The sequence below is a fragment of the Vipera berus genome (genome assembly GCF_964194415.1).
Source record: "Vipera berus genome assembly, chromosome: Z".
In the NCBI taxonomy this organism is placed as follows: Eukaryota; Metazoa; Chordata; class Lepidosauria; order Squamata; family Viperidae; genus Vipera; species Vipera berus.
The window spans coordinates 4,733,965-4,761,159 of record NC_138205.1 but is presented as its reverse complement, the minus strand read 5'-3'; the positions used below and the strand labels follow the sequence as shown (position 1 = coordinate 4,761,159).

At 49.9% G+C, this 27,195-nt stretch overlaps 1 protein-coding gene and 1 long non-coding RNA gene across 5 annotated transcripts; one reads left to right on the top strand and one right to left on the bottom strand.

Annotated features, from left to right (window-relative positions):
• Positions 1 to 25,689, bottom strand: LOC308678358 (putative RNA-binding protein 23; the record flags this gene model as incomplete). Of its 4 annotated transcripts, none has more annotated exons than XM_081345496.1 (17): positions 25,529 to 25,689; positions 25,054 to 25,137; positions 19,376 to 19,504; positions 19,192 to 19,272; positions 16,502 to 16,549; positions 16,003 to 16,076; positions 15,854 to 15,904; positions 14,101 to 14,274; positions 13,324 to 13,377; positions 13,102 to 13,219; positions 11,883 to 12,035; positions 10,080 to 10,217; positions 9,889 to 9,954; positions 8,796 to 9,006; positions 6,320 to 6,421; positions 5,393 to 5,477; positions 1 to 1,133 (listed from the first exon to the last, which is right to left on the bottom strand). In XM_081345496.1, exons 3-17 carry the CDS (start codon positions 19,409 to 19,411, stop codon positions 1,130 to 1,132), a joined length of 1,395 nt encoding a protein of 464 aa, XP_081201622.1. In that variant the 5' UTR covers positions 19,412 to 19,504; positions 25,054 to 25,137; positions 25,529 to 25,689. The 4 variants fall into 4 exon arrangements, with proteins under 4 accessions (XP_081201622.1, XP_081201623.1, XP_081201621.1 ...); XM_081345497.1 differs by having other exon boundaries at positions 25,533 to 25,682; XM_081345495.1 differs by lacking the exon at positions 25,529 to 25,689 and having other exon boundaries at positions 25,054 to 25,447.
• On the top strand, positions 1,159 to 2,339 carry LOC308678359. Its single transcript, XR_014028643.1, has 2 exons — positions 1,159 to 1,921; positions 2,024 to 2,339. It is a non-coding gene; the product is annotated as an uncharacterized lncRNA (long non-coding RNA).
• Positions 25,690 to 27,195: the final 1,506 nt, after the last annotated feature.

The window sequence follows — 27,195 nt, the reverse complement described above, 5'->3', positions numbered from 1 at the left end:
TTCCGTTCGGTGACTTTTATTATTCATTTATAAGCAAAAGAAGAAGAAAAACAGAAAAATCGAAAAGAGATAAAAAGAAAAAAAAAAGAAAAAAAACCAAAATACACCTTTGAAAATCTGAAAAGGAGGGGACGGGGTTGTTTCTCTCTGAAGGATTCCGAGGACACGGGGGGGGGGACGGACAGGGGGGTGCAGCCGGAGAAGAACGGGGAGACACCAAGAAGGGGAGACGAGCGTCGAGAGAGAGAGAGAGAGAGACAGAGAGAGAGAGAGAGAGAGAGAGAGAGAGAGAGAGAGAGAGAGAGAGAAAGGGGGGGGAAACACCCAAACATCCCCATGGGTACAGATCGAGGAGGGGGGGGGCGGTGGGGAGTGGGAAAACGGGGAAGAGATATACACCGCGCGGGCCTCCCACCCACACGCTGGCTTGCGCGCCTCTCCGGTCTATGTACAACGTGCGTGCGCGCGCACAAACACACGCACGCACGGATCCCGTCTCGGCTGCCAGGACCGCCCAAAGCCATCCAGCAGCCTGATCCGAGAGCAGAGGGTGAGAAGGAGGAGGAGAAAAAGAGAGAGAGAGAGAGAAAAAGAGGGAGGGGAGGGAGGGATGGAGCCAAGGGTCTTCCTGGCCCTCCGAAGCCCACCAAGCAAGAGAAGCTGCAATTCCATCTCTTGGGGGGGGGGAGAGGAGGAGCTCCTCCCAGGGGGATAGTGCACCCTCCTCCAATTACGGCTTGAGGAGGGGGAGGGTGGGTGGGAGGGAGGGAGGGAGGGAGGGGAGAGAGAAAGGGGGGGGGGTGTTTCAGAATACAAGCTTCTTCCTCCTCCCCAGCACTCGGCGGGAGGGAAATTCGGAATAAAATCAGAGTTCGTGTTCAGAAGGATTTTCTTCCTCTCCCGCCCCCCCCCCAAAGAGAGAGAGAGAGATCCGTTCCTTCAAAGTCCGTCCCCCAGCTTTGGAATCCAATTCGGGGGTGGGGGAGAGAGAAAAAGGTTGTCCGGATGAGGCTGTTAACGGTGTGGAGATGATTATTTCCGCCCCCCCTCCTTTCCGAGCTCCCTGGGAGAGGAAGGGCCGGAAGGGTGAAGTTGGGGGGGGGGGTTGGGAGAGAGACCGGATCGGGCCTTACCTGCAAAATAAGGGGAAAATAAAGAGAGGTTAGCAATCTTCCTCTCCACACGGCCCCGTTTCCTTCCTTCCTTCCTTCCTTCCCTCCCTCCCTCCCTCCCTCCCCAAGGTCCTTCTCCCACTCCCTTGTCTCTACGCCTCGGCCTCCCCGCTCAGCAGGGAAGGGGGGGGCTGGACTGGATGACCTCCCGAGGTCCCTCCCCGAGGTCCTTCTCCCACTCCCTTCTCTCGACGCCTCGGCCTCCCCACTCAGCAGGGAAGGGGTGGGGCTGGACTGGATGACCTCCCGAGGTCCCTCCCCAAGGTCCTTCTCCCACTCCCTTCTCTCGACGCCTCGGCCTCCCCACTCAGCAGGGAAGGGGGGGCTGGACTGGATGACCTCCCGAGGTCCCTCCCCGAGGTCCTTCTCCCACTCCCTTCTCTCGACGCCTCGGCCTCCCCACTCAGCAGGGAAGGGGGGGGCTGGACTGGATGACCTCCCGAGGTCCCTCCCCAAGGTCCTTCTCCCACTCCCTTGTCTCTACGCCTCGGCCTCCCCACTCAGCAGGGAAGGGGGGGGCTGGACTGGATGACCTCCCGAGGTCCCTCCCCGAGGTCCTTCTCCCACTCCCTTCTCTCGACGCCTCGGCCTCCCCACTCAGCAGGGAAGGGGTGGGGCTGGACTGGATGACCTCCCGAGGTCCCTCCCCAAGGTCCTTCTCCCACTCCCTGCTCTCTACGCCTCGGCCTCCCCACTCAGCAGGGAAGGGGGGGGCTGGACTGGATGACCTCCCGAGGTCCCTCCCCGAGGTCCTTCTCCCACTCCCTTCTCTCGACGCCTCGGCCTCCCCACTCAGCAGGGAAGGGGTGGGGCTGGACTGGATGACCTCCCGAGGTCCCTCCCTCCCCAAGGTCCTTCTCCCACTCCCTGCTCTCTACGCCTCGGCCTCCCCACTCAGCAGGGAAGGGGGGGCTGGACTGGATGACCTCCTGAGGTCCCTCCCAGCGCGGTTGGGGTTTCCCACTCGCGATTTCGCCCTAGGGCGGAGGGGGAAACTTCCAAGGGCCGGGAGGGAATTTAACGGGCCGAGGAAGGAGTCTGGGCGCTGGAGAATCTGCATGGCCGGTCGCTCAGACCGCTTCCCCAGGACAAGCCAGCAGGAGATACCGGTTGTCCCCGGACTTACGACGCTTCCTTTAGTGACCAAGGTTACGACGGCCTTGGGGGGAGGGAAAAAAAGAGGGACTTGGGGCCGTTTTTCACACTTGCGGCCGTCTGCGGCATTCCCCCTGGGTCACGTGAGTTACACTCGGATGCTTGACGACCGCTTCATATTTACAACGGCCGCGGTGTCCCGGGGTGGTGGTGGTGGTGGGTTTAATCCTGCGATTCCCCCCTTCTGCGTCCTTCTGACAAGCAAAGTCAACGGGGAAGCCGGATTCGTTTTAACAACCGTGTGCCTCATTGAACAACTGCAGCGATTCACTTAACGGGTGCGGGCAGAGTCGTAAAATGGGGCAAAAAATTCAGCCGACAAATTTCTCAAATTGAGAATTGAGAAATTGAGTCCTGGGCTCAATTGTGGCTGTAAGCCGAGGGCGAGCTGTAAAAACGAGAATAAAGGCCACTCCCTGCTAGACGGATGACGTTACCTAGTTGGGTCATGAAATGTCTAAAAGACAGCAGTCGGGTTTAAGAGAGCACCAAGGACCTCGCAGTCCCATCATCCCTCCTCCTCCTCCTCCTCCTCCTCCTCCTCCTCCTCCTCTTTCTCCACTCCACAAACCCAACTCCTTTCTAGACCGATGGTGTTACCTAGTTGGGTCATGAAACGTCTGCAAGAAAGCAGCCAAGTTCAGAAGCACCAAGGAGTCCTTCACCTCTGAATTTCCCCCCCCCCTCCGTCCTCCACTTTGCAAACTCCCTACTACCACTGATGTCAGCTAGCTGGGTCATGAAACTTCCTAGAAGCAAGATCAGAGTGCACCAGGGACCCCACAGTCGTCCTCCTCCTGCAAACCCCACTCCCTGCTAGCACTGATGATGTTACCTAGTTGGGTCACGAAACGTCTGCAAGAAAGCAATCAAATTCATTGAGCACTAAGGATCCCACGGTCTTCCTCCTTGCCACCTACTCCTCCTCCTCCTCCTTTTGTTCCTACTCCTCCTCTACTCCACAAACCCAACTCCCTGCTAGCACTGTTACCTAGTTGGGTCATGAAACATCTGCAAGAAAGCAGCCAAGTTCAGAGAGCACCAAGGACCCCACGGTCCTCCTCCTCCTTTCCACCTACTCCTCCTCCTCCACCTTTTGTTCCTCCTCCTCTACTCCACAAACCCCACTCCCTGCTAGCACTGGTGATGTTACCTAGTTGGGTCATGAAACGTCTGCAAGAAAGCAACCAAATTCATTGAGCACTAAGGATCCCACGGTCCTCCTCCTCCTTTCCACCTCCTCCTCCTCCTCCACCTTTTGTTCCTACTCCTCCTCTACTCCACAAACCCAACTCCCTGCTAGCACTGATGATGTTACCTACTTGGGTCATGAAACATCTGCAAGAAAACAACCAGGTTCAGAGAGCACCAAGGATCCCACGGTCCTCCTCCTCCTTTCCACCTACTCCTCCTCCACCACCTTTTGTTCCTCCTCCTCCTCCTCTACTCCACAAACCCCACTCCCTGCTAGCACTGATGATGTTACCTAGTTGGGTCATGAAACATCTGCAAGAAAGCAACCAAGTTCAGAGAGCACCAAGGATCCCACGGTCCTCCTCCTCCTTTCTACCTCCTTCTCCTCCACCACCTTTTGTTCCTCCTCCTCCTCTACTCCACAAACCCAACTCCCTGCTAGCACTGTTACCTAGTTGGGTCATGAAACATATGCAAGAAAGCAGCCAAGTTCAGAGAGCACCAAGGACCCCACGGTCCTCCTCCTTGCCACCTACTCCTCCTCCTCCACCTTTTGTTCCTCCTCCTCCTCTACTCCACAAACCCAACTCCCTGCTAGCACTGGCGATGTTACCTAGTTGGGTCATGAAACATCTGCAAGAAAGCAACCAAGTTCAGTGAGCACCAAGGATCCCACGGTCCTCCTCCTCCTTTCTACCTCCTTCTCCTCCTCCACCTTTTGTTCCTCCTCCTCCTCTACTCCACAAACCCACCTCCCTGCTAGCACTGTTACCTAGTTGGGTCATGAAACATCTGCAAGAAAGCAGCCAAGTTCAGAGAGCACCAAGGACCCCACGGTCCTCCTCCTCCTTTCCACCTACTCCTCCTCCTCCACCTTCTGTTCCTCCTCCTCCTCCTCCTCCTCTACTCCACAAACCCCACTCCCTGCTAGCACTGGTGATGTTACCTAGTTGGGTCATGAAACATCTGCAAGAAAGCAGCCAAGTTCAGAGAGCACCAAGGACCCCACGGTCCTCCTCCTCCTTTCCACCTACTCCTCCTCCTCCACCTTTTGTTCCTCCTCCTCTACTCCACAAACCCCACTCCCTGCTAGCACTGGTGATGTTACCTAGTTGGGTCATGAAACGTCTGCAAGAAAGCAACCAAATTCATTGAGCACTAAGGATCCCACGGTCCTCCTCCTCCTTTCCACCTCCTCCTCCTCCTCCACCTTTTGTTCCTACTCCTCCTATACTCCACAAACCCAACTCCCTGCTAGCACTGATGATGTTACCTAGTTGGGTCATGAAACATCTGCAAGAAAACAACCAGGTTCAGAGAGCACCAAGGATCCCACGGTCCTCCTCCTTGCCACCTCCTCCTCCTCCTCCACCTTTTGTTCCTCCTCCTCCTCTACTCCACAAACCCAACTCCCTGCTAGCACTGGTGATGTTAACTAGTTGGGTCACGGAACGTCTGCAAGAAAACAACCCAGCTCGGAGAGCACCAAGGTCTTCGCGGGTAAGCCATTTTGTCTTGTAAAACTGCTCACAGAAAATCGAAGGGCCGTGGGGAACTTTGGGGTTCAAGGGTCGCCTGGCTCAGATATTTTTTTTTTGCGGGGTGGGGGGGTAGGGAACGAGGCAGAGAAGACCTTGAGTTTTCAGGTATCCCGTTTGGCAAAAATCCACCCTGGGTCGACTTACAGATCTTAAAGTTAGGTTGTAAAAGGTCTGCATTGTCAAATTTGGAACGTAACGCAGGTGAAAAATCTTCTTTCCTCCCCCCCCCCAAGCAAAGACTTCTTTCCTGCCAAACACACACACACACACACACACACACACACACACACACACACACACACCCTAGACGTTGCTGTTTTAGCGACTTACATTGTTTGGGGACTGAAGAGGCCTGTAAGCTGGAAGCACTGGGAGGCCAGTGTCTGTGAAGCCAGATTCAACGCTGGGCTAAGAGCTGTAGGGGTGAGAGAAAGATAAAGCGTTAGGAACCCAGGAATAATTTCCCGTAGGAGGGGAAGGAAAAAAAAAAGATGCTAAAAGGAGATATTTGGTGTAATGCCAAGCAGCAGTCTGGAGAAACATTCACTAGATTAGTTTACGCAAGCTGGTGACTTTACAATGTGGAGAGACTTCAACTCCCAGAATCCCTCAGCCGGCAAACATTTAAGATGGGTGGAGTCCAACTCCCAGAATCCCCCAGCTGGCAAACTTTTAAGATGGGTGGACTTCAACTCCCAGAATCCCCAAGCCCACAAACTTTAAGATGGGTGGAGTTCAACTCCCAGAATTCTCCAGTTGGCTAACTTTTAAGATGGGTGGGCTTCAACTCCCAGAATTCCTCAGCCAGCAAACTTTAAGATGGGTGGACTTCAACTCCCAGAATCCCCAAGCCCACAAACTTTAAGATGGGTGGAGTTCAACTCCCAGAATTCTCCAGCTGGCTAACTTTTAAGATGGGTGGGCTTCAACTCCCAGAATTCCTCAGCCAGCAAACTTTAAGATGGGTGGACTTCAACTCCCAGAATCCCCAAGCCCACAAACTTTAAGATGGGTGGAGTTCAACTCCCAGAATTCTCCAGCTGGCAAACATTTAAGATGGGTGGATGTCAACTCCCAGAATTCCCCAGCTGGCAAACTTTAAGATGGGCGGGCTTCAACTCCCAGAATCCCCCAGCTGGCTTGGGAATTGAAGTCCAACCATCTTAAAAGTTGCCGCGTTTGACACACACTGAGTCACCTGTCCTCAGGACCACTCCCAATTGCTCCTGGGTCCCCCCCACCCCCTAAAAATCTTACCTGTCAGGGCAGCCGGATTCAGGGCTCCCAAAGGTATCGCTCCGTTCAGCTGCAAAGCAGCCTGAGCTGCTGCTGTGGTCGACAGTGGGATCGCAGAACCTGCTGTGTGGGGCAAACACAAGACAAGACCTTTGGGGAGGGAAGAATGAGGCTGCCGCACTCGGGGCAGTGAAAAAAGACCACCCTCTTCCCGAGGGGAGGGAGCATTCGGGCCGTGACTTATGGGAGCTGTTGTAAGTAGAGGACTACCTGCACACACAGGGCCATCGTCTCTTTGGTCCTCCCAAAATTATGGCTGGGAAGATGTACTATTACAGCTTCCATCTTTAAGGCCACGGAGACGTTCTGGCGCTGACTGTTATTTGATGCCATTCTGAATGAAGGCAAATCTAGGCGTCCCGGGATAATATTGCAGGATTTGAACATTTCCCTGGCTGTTTTTGTCCCTGCTCGGCCAACAATCCTAGTAGCTGCAAAATTGAGTACCTGATAAGGGGGATTGCACCTTATGTAGGACAAATGGGGAGGAAGCTAACCGCCAGATTACAAGAACATGAGCGAATGGCCAGACAGGGAGATTGGAACTCATTGGTAGCCTCACACTGCAGTGAACAAGGACATACAATTTCGCAGCTACTGAGATTGTTGGCCGAGCAGAGACAAAAACAGCCAGGGAAATGATTGAAGCCTGGGAAATGGGCCCCTTGTCAGTCAATAGGAGTGCTGATTTGCCACCAGCTTATTAAGTACTTAGGGGCCGAGGAGTTGACAGCACAAGGAAACAACAGCCAATCGCTGGCCATCAACACACCAACCAACCAGTAGGACGGTACCACATGAATACAAAGCATCAGAATAGCCCAAAGCACACATAATCCCGTAGAGAAAAGTTTGGACAAGTCCAAAAGCTCAAAAGACAAAAATCTCTGGTTCTGGTGACAGACCCAGATTGGATCTATGCAGTTGCCTTCCACACCAGATCAAGACACAGTCCTGTTCAACTATTATTTAATGAAGTAGGGGAAATTTGGGTCACCCGAAACTTAAATACTATGGATCTTAAAGGCTAAATTGGAGCACTGTAATTGAAAATGGCTAAAATTTTAAAAAAACAGGACACAACAACTATAACTAAAAATATACTGATAAATATCTTAACTGACTGTGCTATAACTAGAATTGTAGTAACTTGATTGTGACATAGTAATTGTGGGAAACAAGAGAGGAAAATGTTAGATGTTCTAACCTGAGATAGGCACAAATGATTTTGGTACTGGACTATTGTTTACCCAATCACCACGTTGCTTTCTAAAACATTTTGATATTTTGATGTAAAGTTGGAAAATTAATAAAAATTGTAATAAAAAAAGACACAGCCCTGTTTGGCCAATTGGTCAAACGTCACTTTTTTGTGCAATTTTCTGTCCCTCCTTCTCTTCCACACAGACTTCATCACACACACACACACACACACACAATCCAATTCCGTTATTCTGCCAAACATGCTTCCTAAAATATACCTCTATGATCCAGAAAGGAATTACCGTATTTTTCGGACCATAAGACGCACTTTTCCCCTCCCAAAAGTGGGTGGAAAAACGAGGTGCGTCTTATGGGCCGAAGGTAAGCGAAAACACTTGTCTCCTGTTCAGTCAACGCAGTCCATCAGCTCCATTGGAGAGACGTGATTGAATGAAGACGTGGAATTCTCCGCCCCGCCCGTGTGATTGGTCGGCAGGGGAGGAAATACGGACGTGCCTGCCATGCCTTCTGACTGCCTCCCCCTCCCTGCGCGCGCACATTTTCTTTCTTTTACCTCGCTGCTAAAGAAATAGTTTTTGCTGAACTAAACCTCATAGGCGACTTGCCCCAGCAAAGCCGTGAGGAGTCGTCCCTGCAGGTTTCTCTGCGAAGTTTATTGGAAGTGATTTCCCATTTGCAAGATAATACTGCTAATTGTTTGAAATTGCTTCGGCATCTTAGAAAACCTATTCAGGGAAAAGAAACTACCGGTACCTCCCTTTCTTTCTTTCTCTCTTTCTTCCTCCCTCCCTCCCTTTCTTTCTTCCTTCCTTCTCTCTTTCTTCCTTCTCCCTTCCTTCCTTCTCTCTCTCTTCCTTGCTCCCTCCATCCTCCCTTTCTTTCTTCCTTCCTTCCTCCTTTCTCTTTCTTTCTTTCTTTCTCTTTCTTTTTCTTTCTTCCTTCCTTCCTTCCTTCCTTCCTTCCTTCCTTCCTTCCTTCCTTCCTTCCTTCCTTCCTTCCTTCTCTCTCTCTCCCCTCCTTCCTCCCTAGTATACCGGTACTATTTGGTTCAGAATAGTTTTTTTCTTGTTTTCCTGCTCTAGAAACAAGGTGCGTCTTATGGTCAGGTGCGTCTTATGGTCCGAAAAATACGGTAACCCCATTGCTACTGGGCCTTCCCAAATGTAAACCGAATCCATCCCCCGGCCTCCAAATTTCAACCAGGGTGCCTCACCTTCGGCCAGTTTTGCCATTAGTTGCAGCTGGGAGCCGGTGGTCCCCAAGTTCAGAGCTGACCGGTCAGGCTCATCAGCCCCATCAGGAAAAGTGATGTCGGTGGTGCCGTCCAGCCGTTCGGTGACCTGTCCGACCCGCATGGGCCGTCCAGCCAACTCGAAACCGTTCAGCTGTTCCAGGGCACGGCGGGCACATTCTGCTTCTGCAAACTGGAGAAAGGAGCATGATAACGGGCTTCCAATATTTGAGGGGCTGCCAGAAATGGGGGGGGGGCAACCTATTCTCCACAGCACCCGAAGGCAGGACAAGAAGCAACGGATGGAAACTAATCAAGGAGAGAAGCAACCTGGAACCGAGGAGAAATTTCCTAACGGTGAGAACTATTAACCAGTGGAACCACCTGCCTCCAGAAGTTATGGGTGCTCCAACACTGGAGGTTTTTAAGAAGAGATTAGACAACCATTTGTCTGAAATGGTCTAGGGTTTCTTGTTATTCTATTATTTTTATTCAACTGTAAACCTTTTACACATGTACTGCGTCCAGTTTTGGTCACCACAGCGTAAAAAAGATGCTGAGACTCTGGGAAGAGCATCTAAGATGATTAGGGGACTTGAGAGGCTAAAACATATAGGGAACGGTTGCTGAAATTGGGTATGTCTAGTTTAATGAAGAGAAGGACGAGGGGGGACACGATAGCAGTGGTCCAGTATCTCAGGGGCTGCCCCAAAGAAGAGGGAGTCAAGCTATTCTCGAAAGCGCCTGAAGGCAACGGATGGAAACTAATCAAGGAGAGAAGCAACCTAGAACTAAGGAGAAATTTTCTGACAGTTAGAACAATTAACCAGTGGAACCACCTGCCTCCAGAAGTTGTGAATGTTCCAACACTGGACAGTTTTTAAGAAGAGACTGGACAGCCACTTGTCTCAAATGGAATCCTGAGTGGGAGGAGGGGGGGGTTGGACTAGAAGACCTCCAAGGTCCCTTCCAACTCTGTGATTCTGTTACGTTGCAGGTGCCTGTGTCTTGGTAAAGAAGAGCCGAGGCCAATTTCCGCTCTGCCCCGTGCGGAGAAAATCCACCCCCAACTTACGGTGATGAAGCCGTAGCCTTTGGACTGTCCAGTATCCTGGTCCCGCATTAGCACAATGCTGTCAATCTGCGGAGGAGAAGAGGTGGCGGCCCCAGTTATAAAGCCAAGGCCGTGCCCTTGGGGCTTCAGGATCAACACAAATACACACACGCACCCCACACACCCTTTTCTGTGTCCTCCTCCGACCCTACCTTGCCAAAGGGCTCAAAGATCCCCCGCAGCATCTCTTTGGTGATGTTGCAGTGAAGAGAACCGACGTAGAGCCGCATGGGACCCCCGCTGCCTTTCTGAAGGTTGTTAGCCATGGCTGCCAGCCTGTTCTTCTCCGCCTAAGGTCACAAATTGGGAGGGGTGTGGGTGTCAAAAACAGCCAGGAATAACCCATTGTTTATTTTTTAAAGGTAGTCCTCGATTTGCAACGGTTTTCATTTAGCACCCGAAGTTACGACGTCACGAGGGGGGGAAGAGGCCGTTTCTCGTGCTTAGAACATGGCCGCATGCCTGCGGCCGCGTGATCAGAAATTCAGAGGCTCGCCGACGGGTTCGTATTTATGACGGTGGTGGTGGTGGCGGTGTCCCCGAGTCGTGGGATCGCTTTCCGCCACCCTTCTGACAAGCAAAAGTCAACGGGGGAAAAGCCAGATTCCCTGAACCGTGTTAACTAAATTTACCAACTGCAGCGGCTCGCTTAACAACTGGAGCAAGGGAGGTCGTAAAAAACTGAGGCAAGACTCATTTAACAAATGTTTCACATAGCGACGTAAATAAACGTTGGGCTCGACTGCGGTCGTGAATCGAGGACTACCTGCAACCCCACGTCTGGCCAAAAACAATGAGAGAACAAATTCCATTTGCAGGGCCCATGAATATTTAGGGAAGGGTCTTCAAACTTGGCAACTTTTAAAGACTCGTGGACTTCAACTCCCAGAATTCCTCAGCCAGCCGGAATTCTGGGAGTGGAGGTCCACAAGTCATAAAGTTGCCAAGTTTGAGTCATGGTTGTCCCAAAGATGCTTTTTCAAAAAAGACAACTGGACCCTCTTTTTCTTTGTGAAGACGTTTCGCTTCTCATCCGAGATGCTTCTTCAGTTCTTCAGCAATGCAAGATGAACCGGGGAAGCTCCGTGGATGAGAAGTGAAAGGGCTTCAAAGGAAAAAAAAACAAAAAGTCCAGTTGCCTAGACTGGGGGACAAATTCATAAATGTCATAAATCACAATCCCCAATTAACTACTTTGGCAGGGCTTTCTAACCAATGCGCCAGCTCCAGCCCGCCAAAATGTAGACAGCTTGACCTTGGTTCCCACAGGAAAGTTATTGTTATGACTAAACCAGAAGCAAGCATCTCCCCCTTCCCGTTGCTGTAGGCAAACGAAAAAAACGTAGTGAAGACGGCCGCAGTTTGAAGGTTTTTGACACCTGTTTTGTGTGCGGGTGAACAGCAGGCAGAAAAGAGCCACGGAGATTAAGCGTTGTTAAAAAAAATAAATAAATAAAAATTAAGGATTCCTGACTCTGCTCAACCTAATCATGGGAGATTCCGTCTTCCCTTTGGCTTGCTCTGTTCGCAATCCCACAAATCGTACTTTCTATCCCACCTGTATTATTATTTTTAATGTGCATTTAAAAAATCGCATTCCTGTCTTCTGCCCTTCCTTCCTTCATTTCTTTGCACGCCTGGCTGAGGAATTCTGGAAGTTGAACTCCACAAGTCATAAAAGGGCCAAGTTTGAAGGCCCTTGCTTGTGGACTTCAACTCCCAGAATTCCTCAGCCAACATGCCTGGCAGAGAAATTCTGGGAGTTGAAGTCCACACGTCCTAAAAGGGCCAAGTTTGAAGGCCCCTGCTTGTGGACTTCAACTCCCAGATTTCCTCAGCCAGGCACGTTGGCTGAGGAATTCTGGGAGTTGAAGTCCACAAGTCCTAAAAGGGCCAAGTTTGAAGACCCCTACCGCAGATTTTAAATTTTTTTAAAAAAATAAAATGTTTCAAACCTGGGAAGCCTGAACGATAATGGGCACGCCCAGGAGGCGTTGCCCCGTCAGCCCGATGGCCAGCGGCACCGACTGTATCTCACAAAACTCGACGTAAGCGATGCCTTTCGAGCGGCGGGAATTTCGGTCAGAGATGATCCGTACGTCACGCACCTGGCCAAAGTGACAGTTCAGGAGAACATTACCGGAAGAGTCCTAGGTGCCAAACATTTTGTGCTTGGGTCTCCTTTGTTCTTTTTATTTATTAGATGTTTTACCTCAGCTTTATTCTTTTTATAAATAACTTAAGGCAGAGAACGCAGGCATTATTTCTTCCCACAAAAACAACCTTATGCGATGGATTAGGTTGAGTGTGTGTGATTGGTCCAAAGTCAACCTGCTGGCTTTCCTGCCTAAGGTGGGACTAGAATTCACTGTCTCCTGGTGATTCAACCAGACACACCCAGTTTTTGTGTCTAAGATGGAACTACTGTGTTTCCCCGAATATAAGACTGGGTCTTATTTTATTTTTTTTGCCTCCAAAAGAGGCACCAGGTATTATTTTCAGGGTAGGCCTTACCTCACCTCCGGCACCAACAGCCCCACCCAGCCGGTCCACTTCTTCTGGGGCCAAAGTTGTGCAGCTGCATTCAGGCCTGCGTTTTACAGGCCTAAGCAGCCGAGTACCGAGCTATGGATCCAATCCATAGCTTGGTGCTCGGCTGAGGTCTTGCAGAACCAAGCTATGGATTGAACCCATAGCTCGGTTCTTGGCTGCACAGGCCTTCCGGAAAGCCCCGGGACTGAGAAATGCAGGCCTGGCTGCAGAAGAGGCCTTAGAAGAAGTGGGCTAGTGAGGAGAGGCCTGGCTCCAACGTAAGTGGGTGCGGGGCGGGTGGGGCAGCTCCACACCCCCATCCCTGCCCTAGCTTGATTTTTAGGTGTGTGCCTCGCCCCAAAACTAGGGCTTATATTAGGCCCACCCCCCCAAAATCAAGCTAGGGCTTATTGTTGGTGTAGGCCTTACTTTCAGAGAAACACGGTAGAAGTCACGGTCTCCAGGTTCCTAAGCCAGTGCCTTAACCACTAGCCAAATCAGGGATAAAACCAGAGACTGAGGTATCTACTACTCCGCTTAACTGCAATCATGGACTGTGCTAACTAGGTTGGTGGGAAGTAAGCACCAGAATGGGCCAGAAGCCCTTGCTTGGGGCCAAGTAAGAAGGGAAGGGGACCTGACCTTGCCAACAGCAGAGAAAAAATCCTCAAGGTCTCGAGGGCGGATACGGGCAGCCAGTTGCATGCAGAACACGGTGCGGGCATCACGCTCTTCGGGGCTCAAGCTGCCCAGGGGTTCCCTGTTGGAGACAAGAGGGGTGATCCAGACACGGAACGGATGCCCGGGAAAAGAGACGTGGCACGTGACGAGTCCTCTCAGTTACTCCCTAGTTGCGCTACTCACCGGAGGGGGCTTTTCTCTCTGAACAAGGGACTCTTGCTGTGTCCAAACCGTCGCCTGCAGAGAAACACAACACAAGCCCAGATCGCAACCTTCAGCAGCGGCCCCACAATCGCAGCACGGGTGACGCAGCACAATTTGCCTTGCTCATCATCGCATTACAGCCTGCCCATTACAGTCATATGACATAATGGTTGTTAAAAAACAGGTTGGTTAAATGACTGTCTCGGTTTTACGTTGTTTTTTGCAGCGGTCATTAAGCAAATCGAGGCTTTGCTATGGATGCGGGGGGTGGGGGTGGTTTGCCAAAAACTGGAAATGCCAGTTTTCGGCAAAACTGTTGTAAAACATGGTCGGGTGACCACAGGGTGCTGCCAACGACTGTAAATCTGGCCGTGTTGCCAAATGCCCCGAGTTCAGTCACGTGACTGCAGAGGAAGCCCGACCGCCAGAACTTTGAACCTGGTCTTCATCGTAAGTCAAGGACTACCTGTGTAATCCTTAGAAACAAAACAATTTGTTCTGTCCCATCAACAGTACTGGCTGTGGTAAAGACGTTTCGGCCCTTTTCGAAAAATGGATCCTTTAAAATGGCTTCGGATCAGCCAGATAAGGAATTCCAAAGAACAGGTTATCCAGATTTAAGCAAGAGGTTTTCAGAAAGGTTAGACCAGGCCTACCCAGTTACTTCAACCATTCTTCGTAGTAAAACTGAGCTTTCATTCTTTCAGTTTTGGGAGAACCACACTATGGTCTCGGCCGAGCTTTTGGATGGCTTACCCGGGGGGAGGTGGGCTGCGGTAGCGGACTCTTTCCTCCCGTCGGCGCTCTCGGCTCCGAGATCGGCTGGCCCGCCTACGATCCCGACTGCGGCTCCGATGGCGGCTTCTGCTCCGGTGACGGCTGCGGCGATCTCGGCTGCGTCTGCGATGACGGTCTCGGTCCCGACTACGGCTAGGAAGACAAGCATATCCGATTTGCGCATCGTGTGTGTGTGTGTGTGTGTGTGTGTGTGTGTGTGTCTTTTGCTATTTTCCCCTGTAACTGGATTGCTGAGGGAACCAATTCTCTATTTAGCCCAGCAGGAGGAAAAAAAAAATCGGAAAGCCTCAAAAGCGGAACAGCCCTTTGACCAACCACAAACTCTGGAAAGATCCCGACAGTCTCTCCATTTATTTACGGGAGTTTTCAAATCAACAGCCGCAGCAACAATGGTAAAAAAAAAAAAAGCAACATACAACCAGCGGTTCAGCTGGTTCGCACTACTTTAGCAGAACTGGTAGCTAATTTTTTTGTTGCCCAGGCCCGGAATGGACTTCCAGAAGCGGCATCCACAAAAGAACCGGTTGTTCACGTATGTGAATCCCACCACTAGATGGGAGGCTGCAAATTACAGCTGCCATGTCACAAGGGGTTGCAAAGTGATCATGTGAGCAACCAGATTTTATTTTTTTATTTTTTTTTAGCAGGAGCAGCAGTAATAGGGTTCTCTAAGGGCATGGTTTTGCCAAAAAATCAGAATGCCAATAGCGGTAGCCCTGAAGACTTATATACCGCTTCACAGTGCTTTACAGCGCTCTCTGAGCTGTTTACAGACTCAGCCTATTGCCCCCAACAATCTGGGTCCTCATTTTACCGACCTCAGAAGGGTGGAAGGCTGATTCAACCTTGAGCCGGTCAGGATCGAACTGCTGGCAGTGGTCAGAGTCAGCCTGCAATCCTCATCCCTGCTGACCGTGGGACACTACACACAGCCATGAACGAGGCTGTGTTTGAAAGTGCTGGAAGCTTAGTCGTGTGACTGCAGAGGGCCCCCCGTCCAAAAAGTTTGGAATTTCGAATCTAGGTCTTAAATTTTTGCAGGTTTGTTGTAACTTCAAATAGTTGCTAAGCAACCAGTCGTAAATTGAGGACTACCTGCAAGCAACACCGAAATAACCTGCCTTTCTTTTGACTCCTCACCTTCCACGTGAGACCTGCCAGCACTTAAAACCTCTAAACATTTGTTCAGAAGATGTAACTTTCATTAGAAAGCGTATCGCAGCAATGCATATAGCCGGACCTGAGAGTCACCTGCCAAAATCCCTAAATTCAACTTTTCCCTCCTTTAACTGCCTCCCATCGCTCACACCCCCCCACCCCCAAATGACCAATCAGATTTAAGCAAGAGGTTTTCAGAAAGGTGAGTTCAAGCGTAGGCTGTGGCATGCAGCTGCTTTCTTCTCCCAGCCGGGTGACCTTGAGGCAGCATCTCAGGGACATACAGCTATTACTTTCGCTTTCCCCTAAGCATCACCCATCCCCAGAGTTCGTGGCAAAGCAACAAACAAGCGTTAAGGTGGCAGCTGACATGCCATGATCCCCCATCCCACCCCACTTTTCAAAGGCCCTGTGCCAGCTTCCCTACGTGGGGAAACACACACACACACACACACACACACACACACACACACACACACACCTCTGCTTCTGCACCAACCCCAGCCTGGGCCTGCCCACTTCCTCTGTGATCTCTCTCTAGGACCATCCCTACCTGTGTCTGTGGTCTCGGCTCTTGCTACGACTCCTACTCTTCTTCTTTTTGCTGTGAGGGAGGAAGCAAGGCAGCAATGAGAGTCACTCCGACACAGGGAGGGAAGGAGGGAGAAGCAAAGGGGGATCCGCAAAGCCTCTGCAGCTCACCTGCTGCTTTCCCCGTTGCTGCTGCTGGGGGCGCTGTCCTTCTTCGTTTCTTTTCCTTGCTCCTCCTGCGAAGGCTAAGGGAGAAAGGAGTTTATAGAGCAGTGATGGCGAACCTTTTAGAGACCGAGTGCCCAAACTACAATCCAAAAACCCAATTATGTATCGTCGGGTGCCCGGTGGGCCTGGCTGTGGTGGTAACGGCAGACTAGGTGGGACTAAAAAGTTCAATCAATCAATTCCAACTTTGCAAGACTTTTTTTTTCCCCGTGAGAAGTTGAAATTGATTGAACCTCTTTTTTTTTTTTGCACACAGCGGCAGAGACCTAAAGCGAAATTTTTTTATAAAACCCAGCTGAAGGCCTAAGACTGGGGCGATGGCGCACGTGCCCACAGAGCGGGCTCTGCGTGCCAACTGTGCCATAGGTTCGCCACCACAGTTATAGAGTGTAGTCCTCCAGCTCCCTCTCATATCTCCACCCCGTCCGTTTTTGGACATTACCTGGGCTGTGGGGGGGTCAGCTGGTGGCTTTGAGGGTCCTGGCTGGGCCTGGAACAAATACAAGAGTGGATTCAGCAGGAAAGAGGCACCAAGAGGAGGCAGGCACGGAAAGACGATCCCCTTTTTGCACTTAAAACCTGTATCAACCCACAGCCTGATTTTTTGCTAGCTAGAGGTGCAAAGTGACCCCCGAGAGAGAATGCTAATCAGCAGGCTTCAACTGTCATTTGCAAATGCGGAGGGCGGAATCCTGAACTCTAACCTCCAAAGGGCATCCTCCATTTTTTCATGTGTTCCTTAGAATTTCAGTCCTAATTTTTAGAAGCAAAAAAAAAAAGATTGAACTATCCAGTCACTTTGGCCCAACTAAAGACATCACACACCCCACGTCACCTCTCAACGTTTGCATTTTTCGTTACTGAGAATGCAGAGAACGAGGAGGACAGCTGAGAGACTGTCTCCAATAAATATTAACATATAAGAGTTTAGAGCTGGATTAACACAGATTGAAACGTCATTTGAGACTGGAGTGATGATCATCTTTAAAACACAATATTCTGCACAACACAGACTCGGGACTAAATAGTTACAGGGACTGCGAGAATGAGGCTGGCGCAAGCGGCGAACAATGAAAAAAGGGGACACTTATGTTTCCATTCCGGGTAGCCCTCAACTTACAAGCATTCACTTAGTGACCATTCAAAGTCACAACAGCACCCCAAAAGTGAGTTTTGATCGTGTTTCACACTTATATCTGCCACGGCATTCCCGTGGCCATGTGATCAAAATGTTGGCGACTGGTTCGTGACAGCTGCAGCCCAGGGTCATTGGAGTCCTTTTGTGACCTTCTGACCAGCCAAGTCAAACGGGGAAGCCAGATTGTTGTCAAATGGAGCAAAACTCACTTAACAACCGTTTTGCTTAGCCACAGAAAGGTGGGGGCTCAACTGCGGTCGTAAGACGGACTCCCAAGTAAATGGAGACCAGCAACACTGGGAGTGGGATCCCCACCCACCCTCTGCCTTCCTCTTCATCCTGTGTCAGACTCCAAGAGAGATTTGCCCTTCTTCGAGGCGAGATGGGGTGTCTAGGACAGGGCTTTTCAACCAGTGGTACAGGTACCACCTGTGGTACATTGGCACCTGGCAGGTGGTACACAACCATCCTAGAAAAGTGGTAGCGGGGGATGGGAAGGAGCTGAACCGGTGGCAGCACTGCACAAGCCTGAGCGAGAGACGGCTGGAGCTGCAGGGCTGTCAGGGCTCAGCGGAAGCGCCAGGCTCCGGCTGGAGCTCAGCGCTGATCCCGGCGCTTCTGCTGAGCCCAGAAGAAGCGCCAATCAGCTGGAATGTTGCAGCATCTCCAGGGTCTTGTGATTTACATTCAGATGCTTGGCAACTGATTCATATTTATGACGGTCACAGTGTCCCAGGGTCATGTGAAGTGACCAAAACCTGCTGCAACCATCCAGCAGATGGGGGGGAGGAATAAAAACCAAACACCCGCCACCCCACCCCCACTGCCAATCCTCAAGAAAATTGCTCACAACAATGAAAACCTCGGACATGAGGAAGAGCGCCGCCGGGCGGGCAGGCAGGTGTCTTGCTCGGCTGTGGCTTGGGAGGCACTTTTTTCAGTGCCATTGTAACTTCAGTCACTAAGCGAAACTGTTGTAAATTGAGGACTACCTGTACTTCATCACTTTTTTCCTTTTTTGGGGGGGGTCATCAAGTTTTTGACACCTTGCTAGGCAACTGGTGGTACTCGGATGTTGCCATATCCTAAAAGTGGTCCAGTGGGTGAAAAGGTTGAAAAGCCCTGGTCTAGGAGGCATAAGCTACGCCTAGGAACACCTACTGGAGGCTTAATTCAGCAGAAAAGGGACAGCCAGCCACCTTATTTTAACTTTATACAAATTCCTGACATACCTTTCTATACCTTTTCTTTTTCTGCTAAGAAAGGACACTGACCAATATTTTGAAAACCATCTTGAATTACATGGGTGTCAGACCTGCCACAACTTACCACCTCTAAACAGAAATGATCCTTGACTCCGTTTGTTGAGAAAGGTATAGTTTTATTAGAGCAGGGGGTCCCCCAACCCCTGGCCTGTGGATCGGTACCGGGCTGCGGCATGCCAGCAACCGGGCCGCACAAACAAAGCCCCATCTGCGGGATGCCGCCAGCACACAAAACCACGTGGGAAAAACCTCTCTCCACGGAACCGGTCCCTGGTGCCCGAAAGGTTGGGGACCTCTGTATTAGAGGTCAAGTGGATTGGAGTATTGCAAAGCCAAGACCGTGCCCCCAAATCCCTAAGTTCTACTTTTTCCGTCCCTTAACTATCTCTCATTGCTCCTCCCCCAGTGTTGTAACCCATTAGGTTCAGGCATGATGTTTTCCTAACAGTCCAAGCGCAGTTTGGTATGCGGTCCCCCTGCTTCTTCCAGCTGGGTGGCCTTGAGGCAGCATCTCCAAGAGATACAGCCCTTACTTTCGTTTTCCCCACAGTTCCCCCCCTCCCCCACAATTCATGGGAGTCGGCATAGCCAGAAGCAAACACAAAAGCAGCGGCTGGCTGCGGCAAACTGCTATGAACTTATCTCTGGATCCCTGGCAAAATACAAAGTAGTAGTAATACTTTCCCACAGGTTGAGCACCTTTCTGATTTGTAATCTCTCGTTCCTCACCTCCTCTTTCTTGTACGGGGCCTCCAACATAGCCTCTATCACGATGTCAAAGTCGTCTGAGGCCATGCCATCTTCTTGGGTCTATGAATGAGAAGAGTTAAGAAACAAGAAGGTCAGAGGCTAATAACCCTAACCCACCATGCCATCTTCTCCAAACGAAAGGGAAAGAAGGCTGGATACTCACAGGATCCCGGGATGGATGGGGGAACGCCGGATCCATGGCTGGCCCAAATGGGTGGGCTCCCCACCACCCAGAGGCACAGGAGCCGCTGGTGGAGAAGCGGGTCTAGCAGGCAAAGGAGCTGGTCACAGCCTGGAAGAAGAAGGGGAGGCCAGAATGGCTCTGAGAAGTGGAATATAGAACAGGAGCTGGGGCCATATAAGTTGCCTGGAGACAAAAAAGTTCTACACTCTGGAATGGAATTGTGCTCTAAAAACCCCTTTCTGGAATCCTCTGGATAGCGTATCCAGCAAAGAACAACCCCCACCCCCCCACCCACCCACCCCCGCTTTCAAATTAATTATCCATCAACTTTTTACATAAAGGAAACCGTAATTTATAACAATTGGCCTTTGCTTCTATTTTCTCTGCTTTGCTCACAGACATATCTGTACTCCAGGCCATCCTAAGAGACCTCCTATTTCAAAACCCCTCAGATTGTCAAGGACGAGCAAATGGAAACTCGACCAGAGAGAAGAAGAAGCAACCTGGAATTAAGGAGAAACTTCCCGACAGCAAGGACAATTAAACCAGTGGAACAGCTTGCCGCCAGAAATCATGGGCGCTCCATCGCTGGAGATTTTTAAGAAGAGGCTGGGACAGTCCCTTGTCTGAGATGGTAAAGGTTCTCCTGCTTGAGCAGGGGGCTGGACTAGAAGACCTCCAGGGTCCCTTCCAGCTCTATTTCATTCAAATGTTTGTTTCTCCACTGGGTTAAGGTAGAACTATAACTTAAAAGTATTTTGCGAGCATAACTTGCTTCTGAAGGAGATGGCCAGATCGGCATTCAAATCCAGTTTTTTTTTAAAATCAACAGACTGGAGAAGAAAGTCCTAGAAAATGTTTGGATGGAAAGATGAAGGGAAAGAGTAGGAAAAAAATCTGTGCTATCTATCAGTAGCTAAGAAATCCTAAAAGCCACATTATCATTCTTTTTTTTAAAAGTTGATTTGTAAATGAGTTTTACAATTCTGGTTCAAATGGTTTGCCACAATACTGCAATCAAATATTCATCTATTTTCAAGCATGAAGTGTTAACTTAAAGAGAGAGAAAAAGAGGCATTTTATAAACATGTTTAAAAGAAGGAAAGAGAAAAAGGAGAAAGAAAAAGAAAGAAAGAAAGAAAGAAAGAAAGAAAGAAAGAAAGAAAGAAAGAAAGAAAGGAAGGAAGGAAAGAGAGATGAGAAAGGGAGAAGGAGGAGGGGAAAGAAAAAAAAAAATGAATCCCAGCTTTTTGGCTGGGGGGGGGGAGAAACACAATATCCTGCAATAACACTTCAGGCGCCCATAACTTTAGTCAAACATGCAGTTACTTTCACAGAACTTTGGAATCTAAGTAGAGCTTGCAAAGCTTGACGATTTGGGAATGCAGCATTTCTCAATTTTAGCAACTTTTCGGAGATACGTGGATTTCAATTCTCAGCATGCCCTAGCCTTCAACTCCCACCAATTCTGGGAGCTAGGAATCCACAAATTCTGAGAAAAATTGGGAATGCTACGCAGCCCTTCTGGACCTTGCCATCCTGTGGGCAAAACGGAAAATTCTAGAGTTGCCCCAAGGGACGCGGTGGCTCAGTGGGTTAGGACGCTGAGCTTGTCGATCAGAAGGTCGGCAGTTTGGCGGGTCGAATCCCGAGTGCCGCGTAGCAGAGTGAGCACCTGTTACTCGTCCCAGCTTCTGCCAACCTAGCAGTTCGAAAGCACGTAAAAAATGCAAGTAGAAAAATAGGGACCACTCCGGTGGGAAGGTAACAGCGTTCCGTGCGCCTTTGGCGTCTAGTCATGCTGGCCACGTGACCGTGGAGACGTCCTCGGACAAGTGCTGGATCTTTGGCTTTGAAACTGAGATGAGCATCGGCCCCTAGAGTCGGAACCGACTAGCACGCACGTGCGGGGAAACCTTTACCTTTTAGAGTTGTCCCATTTGGCTCAATCCTAGTTGTAAACGTTTACAACCCGCAGGATCACCAGTGGCATAAACGTAACGGGTTTCACCAACCCGAAACAGGAGCAAAACTATCCTCTTTTCACTCCCAGGAAGATTTCACAACAATTCTGGCCCTTTCTTAAACTTTTTCTATCCTCCCGCTGCTAGCTTTTTAGTAGCTGAGGATGAGAAATCGAAGTTGTACCGTGAGCCTTAAGTACCAGAGCACTAAAGCGAGGCTCATATTAGAAGAACAGAACAAGGCATTTAAAATACCTTCCTGAAACAAGTTTAAGGGGGGGGAGGGGGAGGCATTCTCCAAAACAGCAGTTCTCAATCTTTTCTTCACCATGGACCCCCCCTTTAAATTGCTTTTGTGGCCACGGACCCCGCCCCAAAGACTTAAGATTTAAATTGTCACATTTCTTCAAGCCTCCGTGGACCTCCTGTGACGGCCTGGTGGCCCACAGGTTGAAAACCGCTGCTCCAAAATGTTGTCAGCAGAAGGAATCGGTCCGTTTATTTCCGCGTCTTTCGCGGAACCTTTTCAACATTTGTTGTTGTTGTTAGTTGCGAAGTCGTGTCCGACCCATCGCGACCCTATGGACAACGTTCCTCCAGGCCTTCCTGTCCTCTACCATTTTCTGGAGTCCATTTAGGCTCACGCCTACTGCTTCAGTGACTCCATCCAGCCACCTCATTCTCTGTCGTCCCCTTCTTCTCTTGCCCTCAACCTTTCCCAGCATTAGGCTCTTCTCCAGTGAGTCCTTCCTTCTCATTAGGTGGCCAAAGTATTTGAGTTTCAACTTCAGGATCTGGCCTTCTAAAGAGCAGTCAGGGTTGATCTCCTCTAGGACTGACCGGTTTGATCGCCTTGCAGTCCAAGGGACTCGCAGGAGTCTTCTCCAGCACCATAGTTCAAAGGCCTCAATTCTTTGGTGCTCAACCTTTCTTATGGTCCAACTTTCACAGCCATACATTGCAACTGGGAAGACCATAGCCTTGACTATACTCATAAATTCATCATAGGCACCGTTAAATTTCAGCTGCCAATGCATGTCTAGTTCTCTCTCCTCCTGCCTTGCTTTCCTTGAATTTTTCTTTCCGAAAGAGAGCCAAGCCACCCACCTACCAGTAATCCTTACAGACACGATCTTCGATAAAGGAGCTAGCTATCATTTGCAAGTTGCTCTATATAAGCACATGTAAGTTTCTAAAAAGCTTATCTGAATTTCCAGGGGCAAACCCTTTATATTCTTCCTTCCAGCAAAGTCCCAAGACTGTTCATCCTTATTTCTAAAGTAAGAATATATCAGCATAACTGTAATGGAACTGCTTTAGAAGTTATCAGCAACTATACATCTACTCTGATGTTTTTTGCACTCTGTTGTTACCCAGGAAAGGACTTGAGTTACTACTTATTCCAAAATAAAAGGAAATTTACTGGAATGTAAGTGGGAAATTCAACCAAATAACCCCTTTTCATTTCCTAACAATTTAACCAAGCCAAAAAACAAAAACAACCCTGACAATATCTAGCAATAAAGAACATATATTGCCCTAGTTTTTTTTTAAACAACTAGAGCTCTGGAAGCACACACTGTAACATTCTACTGGAAAAGCAAACAGTACAAATGAGTTTTAAAATTTTCCAACCAGCAGGCGTGGGGAACACAAAAATTTTTAACTTACAGGCTCATAAGCAGAAAGGTTCACCATTGATGGTTCCTAGTTTAAGTCATGCAAATTGTGGAAAACTTAACAAAAATACTATGCAGATTGCTGAAATCAGCCAACTGTAGCTCTTTGCACAGAGTAAGGCTGCTCACAGACACAAGAAGCCTTTTGAAATGCCAAGGTACCCATAAGAGCCTTATGCAAAGAGGACATTACATTCAGATTTATTTACTTAAAACTCACAAACACGCAAAGAAGGTTCTCTCCCTATTTCCACACTGCCAACACTCATGGTTATTCTATAACTTTGCAAAATTCCACACTGCCAAATTTTAGGATCTGTGAATAAAAGCAAGTAAGTGCACTCTCAAAACACATTTAACAGCCTTGAGATCCAATAGATCAGAAATATTCCCAACATTCACTTTTGGGGGGGAAAAAAAGCTGGAACTTCCTAAACCTCCAATTGTTATTAAAATTTCACCTTGCTACCTCCCTTTCCCAAGATCTTTTTGTTCCAAGTGGCAGTTAAGAATCCTTTTTGAAATCTGAAAACAAAAATAGATTTTGTAATCCCATAGTATAATAACACACTCACCCAAACCCACTGCTTTTATTATTATTATGAAGGATCTGCACTACAGCATATCCACACAACTTCCTTGTTTACTAGGCTTTGTTTGAAGAAGTCACACATGCAAAGCCAGATAATCTCTTACCACAAGCCTTTTCTAACAAGACACAGGCTTCTAGATTTCTAAAAACAGGCTTGAAACCAATTTCATTTTCCTGCTCTAAGCCACCTCCATGCCTTTAGACTCTCTTATTCCATGTTTACTGAAGAGTCTAATTCGCTCATTATCCAATTCAAAAACAAAAATGACATAAATAGAGTTTCACAGGGCCTGCAAAGATGGCAGGTGACCACTCTTCTGGGCATAAGCACAGCATAAATCAGGGCAATTTCGCCCTGCTAAGATCTCAAATTCACCGAAAATAAACGTCTACGAAGATTCTCAGTCATCCAGGTCATGGTTGTCTCAAAGGTGCATTTTTCAAAAGGCAACTGAACTATGGGGGTTTTTTCCCCCCTTGAGGTAGAAATGTTTTTTCCTCGAGGAAGCTTTATCAGGGAATAATTCATCTGGAAATCAGCTCTATTAAACAAACCTGCAAAGGAAGACCCCAAGCAAGGGCCAGGCCAAGGAATAAATCAAGGCAAGGCTATACTAAGCAACCTTTTGTCTGAAATGGTCTAGGGCAGTGACTCAACCTTAGTGACTTTTAAGATGATTGGACTTCCAACTCCCAGCCAGAATTTCCCAGCCAGCATAGATGGCTGGGGAATTCTGGGAGTTGAAGCCCATTCCCCTTAAAAAAAGTCAAGGTTGAGAAGCACCGATTCAGGGTCTCCTTTAGTTTAGTTTAGGCCGGGTTTTCCTTGTGTGTCCGATCACACTTGGCCAATAAAAAGAACATTCCAATTCCATTATTGCAAGTCTGAGCAGAGGGTTGGACTAGGGCAGGGGTTGGCAACCTCGGCTCTTTTATGACTCGTGGACTTCAACTCCCAGAATTCCTGAGCCAGCATAGCTGGCTCAGGAATTCTGGGAGTTGAATTCCACGAGTCATAAAAGAGCCGAGGTTGCCGACCCCTGGACTAGGGAGACCTCCAAGGCCTCTTCCAACTCTTTGTTATTCAGTTATTCTGAAATTCCATCCCATTTAACACAAGGCCTTTCAGCAGATTTCTAACCCACTTCCCCCACCCCTCAGCCTGAAAGGGCTGTGGCTTATTCCTTATCCCAGCGGTTTCTCAACCTTGGCAACTTGGAAGATGTCTGGCCTTCAACTCCCAGAATTCCCCACCCTGGGGAACGGGGATGGGAGGGGGTCCTGAAGATTGTTGTCTGGCCTTCAACTCCCAGAATCGCCCAGGCAGCCATACAGGCTGGGGAATGATGGGAGTCGAAGTCCCTACGTCTTCCAGCTGAGAATCACTGCCTTTATCCGATGGGCCCAATGATGGCAACCTACCTCTCTCGCTCTCCCTCTCCTCCTTTCCTCCTTGCCTCGCCCCGACTAAGGCAACGAACCACCGGCACACCGCAGCCCCAGCGCCTGTGGGTAGAAAAAACAGCGCCACATGGACCAGGGCACCCTCTGCGCCATGTTCCCCGGCTCCCTGCCTTCCCCAAGGCTCCATCTTGTCACCTACCTGCCCTGAAGACGAACAGCCCCCCCTCCCCCAAAACGCACTTCCGGGAAAGAAAGGCCGAAAGGTACCGGACGGGGGAGCAGGCCACGCCCTCCCACCGAAACCACGCCCCTTTCGGCAGCTGCGCCTCTTCTCTCTCCCCCCCCCCACCTCTTTCGGAGCCCTGATGGAAATTCTAAGCCCCCGTTTGACGTCACCGTCCGCGGCGTGACGTCACCGCCACTATCCGTTCGTCGTTTCGACCGCCGGAGGCCTGGCTGTTTTGGGTTCTTTTTCACCCACTAAGTCACTCACCCACCTCCCCCTCCCTTTTGGCCGCTAGACCGCGGCGATTTTGTCCGTCCCGTCGGCCTCCGAAGGGCTTCGCTCCCTCCTCAGACGCGGCGGCAAACGAAGCAGGAGCAGCAGCGATTCTAAGATGGCGGCGGACGCTGCTCCCTCCAGGACCGTACCCCTCCCCTTCTCCTTCGCCTCGCGAGGGGGCGCAGCACGCGTGCGCAGGGGCGTCCGAACCGCGGATTGGCTGAAAAGATGAGGAGGGAAGATGAAGCGTGTCAAAAGAGGGAGGGACCCGAAGGGAAAATCTCGGGCGCCGATTGGATTGTCTGCCTCGGGGAGGCGGGCTTCTATAGTGACGTTCCCGCTGATTCGATCACGGCTCAGAAAGGCGTATTGAGATAGATCTTTTTTTTTCTTTTTACCTTTACTTCCCTCGCAGGTAAGAAAACCAATGGTTGTTAAGACAGAGGCGGGGTTTCCTAGTAGCCAATTGGGCAAGCCGACGGGAAAAAAAAATAAACTATCGGGCCGGTTGATTGGCTGGACGAGCGGAAAAAACGCGAAAGTGTATTAAGTACAGCGAATATCATTGGGCTACAGCGTGGCGGGTGGAGCGAAGCGAAAGGATCCTCCCCTGCGAGGTTTGCCCTGATTGGTTAGCCCTTCCGGCTACAAACAAAGACCTGATTGGGCCTTTGGTCGCCGAGTCGGTAAAGAGAGCCACTTTCCGGGCGGGTCAGAGGCCGCGAAGCTCCTGTAGCGAAGGAAAAAGGGGAGGGGTCGCGCAGTTACCACGGCAACAGCGGCCTGGTCTCCCGGCTGAGGCCTGGCGAGTTGCTCGCCTCGCCCAGTTTCCTAGCGAGGAGGCAAAATAGGCGGCCTTTTGTCCCGAAACTGGGGAGGTTTTGTAGGCTGCCGAGGCGGGATGGAGATTCGGAAGGGCCAAAGGTCTCCATAATCCCTTATTATTAAAGCCTTATTAAAACCTGGCAGCTGAGCGCAATTCCTGAGGGAGCCCATTATGTGAGGTAAAAGAGGCCGCTTTCAACAGGGTCGCCTCAGCTAATCCTGCTTCAAATTGGGAGCCGGCATCCCTCGTGCATCCAGGCCCTTAAGGGGTGATAAAAGTAAAAGCACCCCCTTCCATCTGCCCATAACACAGCGGTAAATCAAGGACATCTCTCCACAATGGCAGCAAGCCTGCTCCTTTGAGCCTAAAATTTTATGTTGCTGAGCGAGAAATTGGTGAAGTGGATTTTGCCTCGTTTTACGACCTTTCTTGCCACGGTTGCTAAGGGAATCACTGCGGTTGTTAAGATAAAGAGTGGAAAGTCAGCCCCCTCCACCAGAGAAGGAAATGTTAAAAGGGCAGGAAAATATTATTTCCTCAAAGGATCTTGGAGAGGCAGGAAAGCAAGCCCAGTTTTCTTAATAGTCCTAAGTCTCCCTCCCCCAAGCAGAAACCAGCTCTATAGAAATGCAGGTGTAAATCCAGGAAGGTTGAAGCTAGAAAATTAAGAAGACAAAAGGCACCTAAAATCTACATACCCCACCCAAACTCTTAAAGACAGCACATAATAGTGAAGGGAAGGCACACAGGTCAAAATCGCTCGGATTCGGACCGGTCTGGACTCTGACTGGGCAGAGTCTGGCGATCAGGACACGGGCGGTCTTGTCGATAC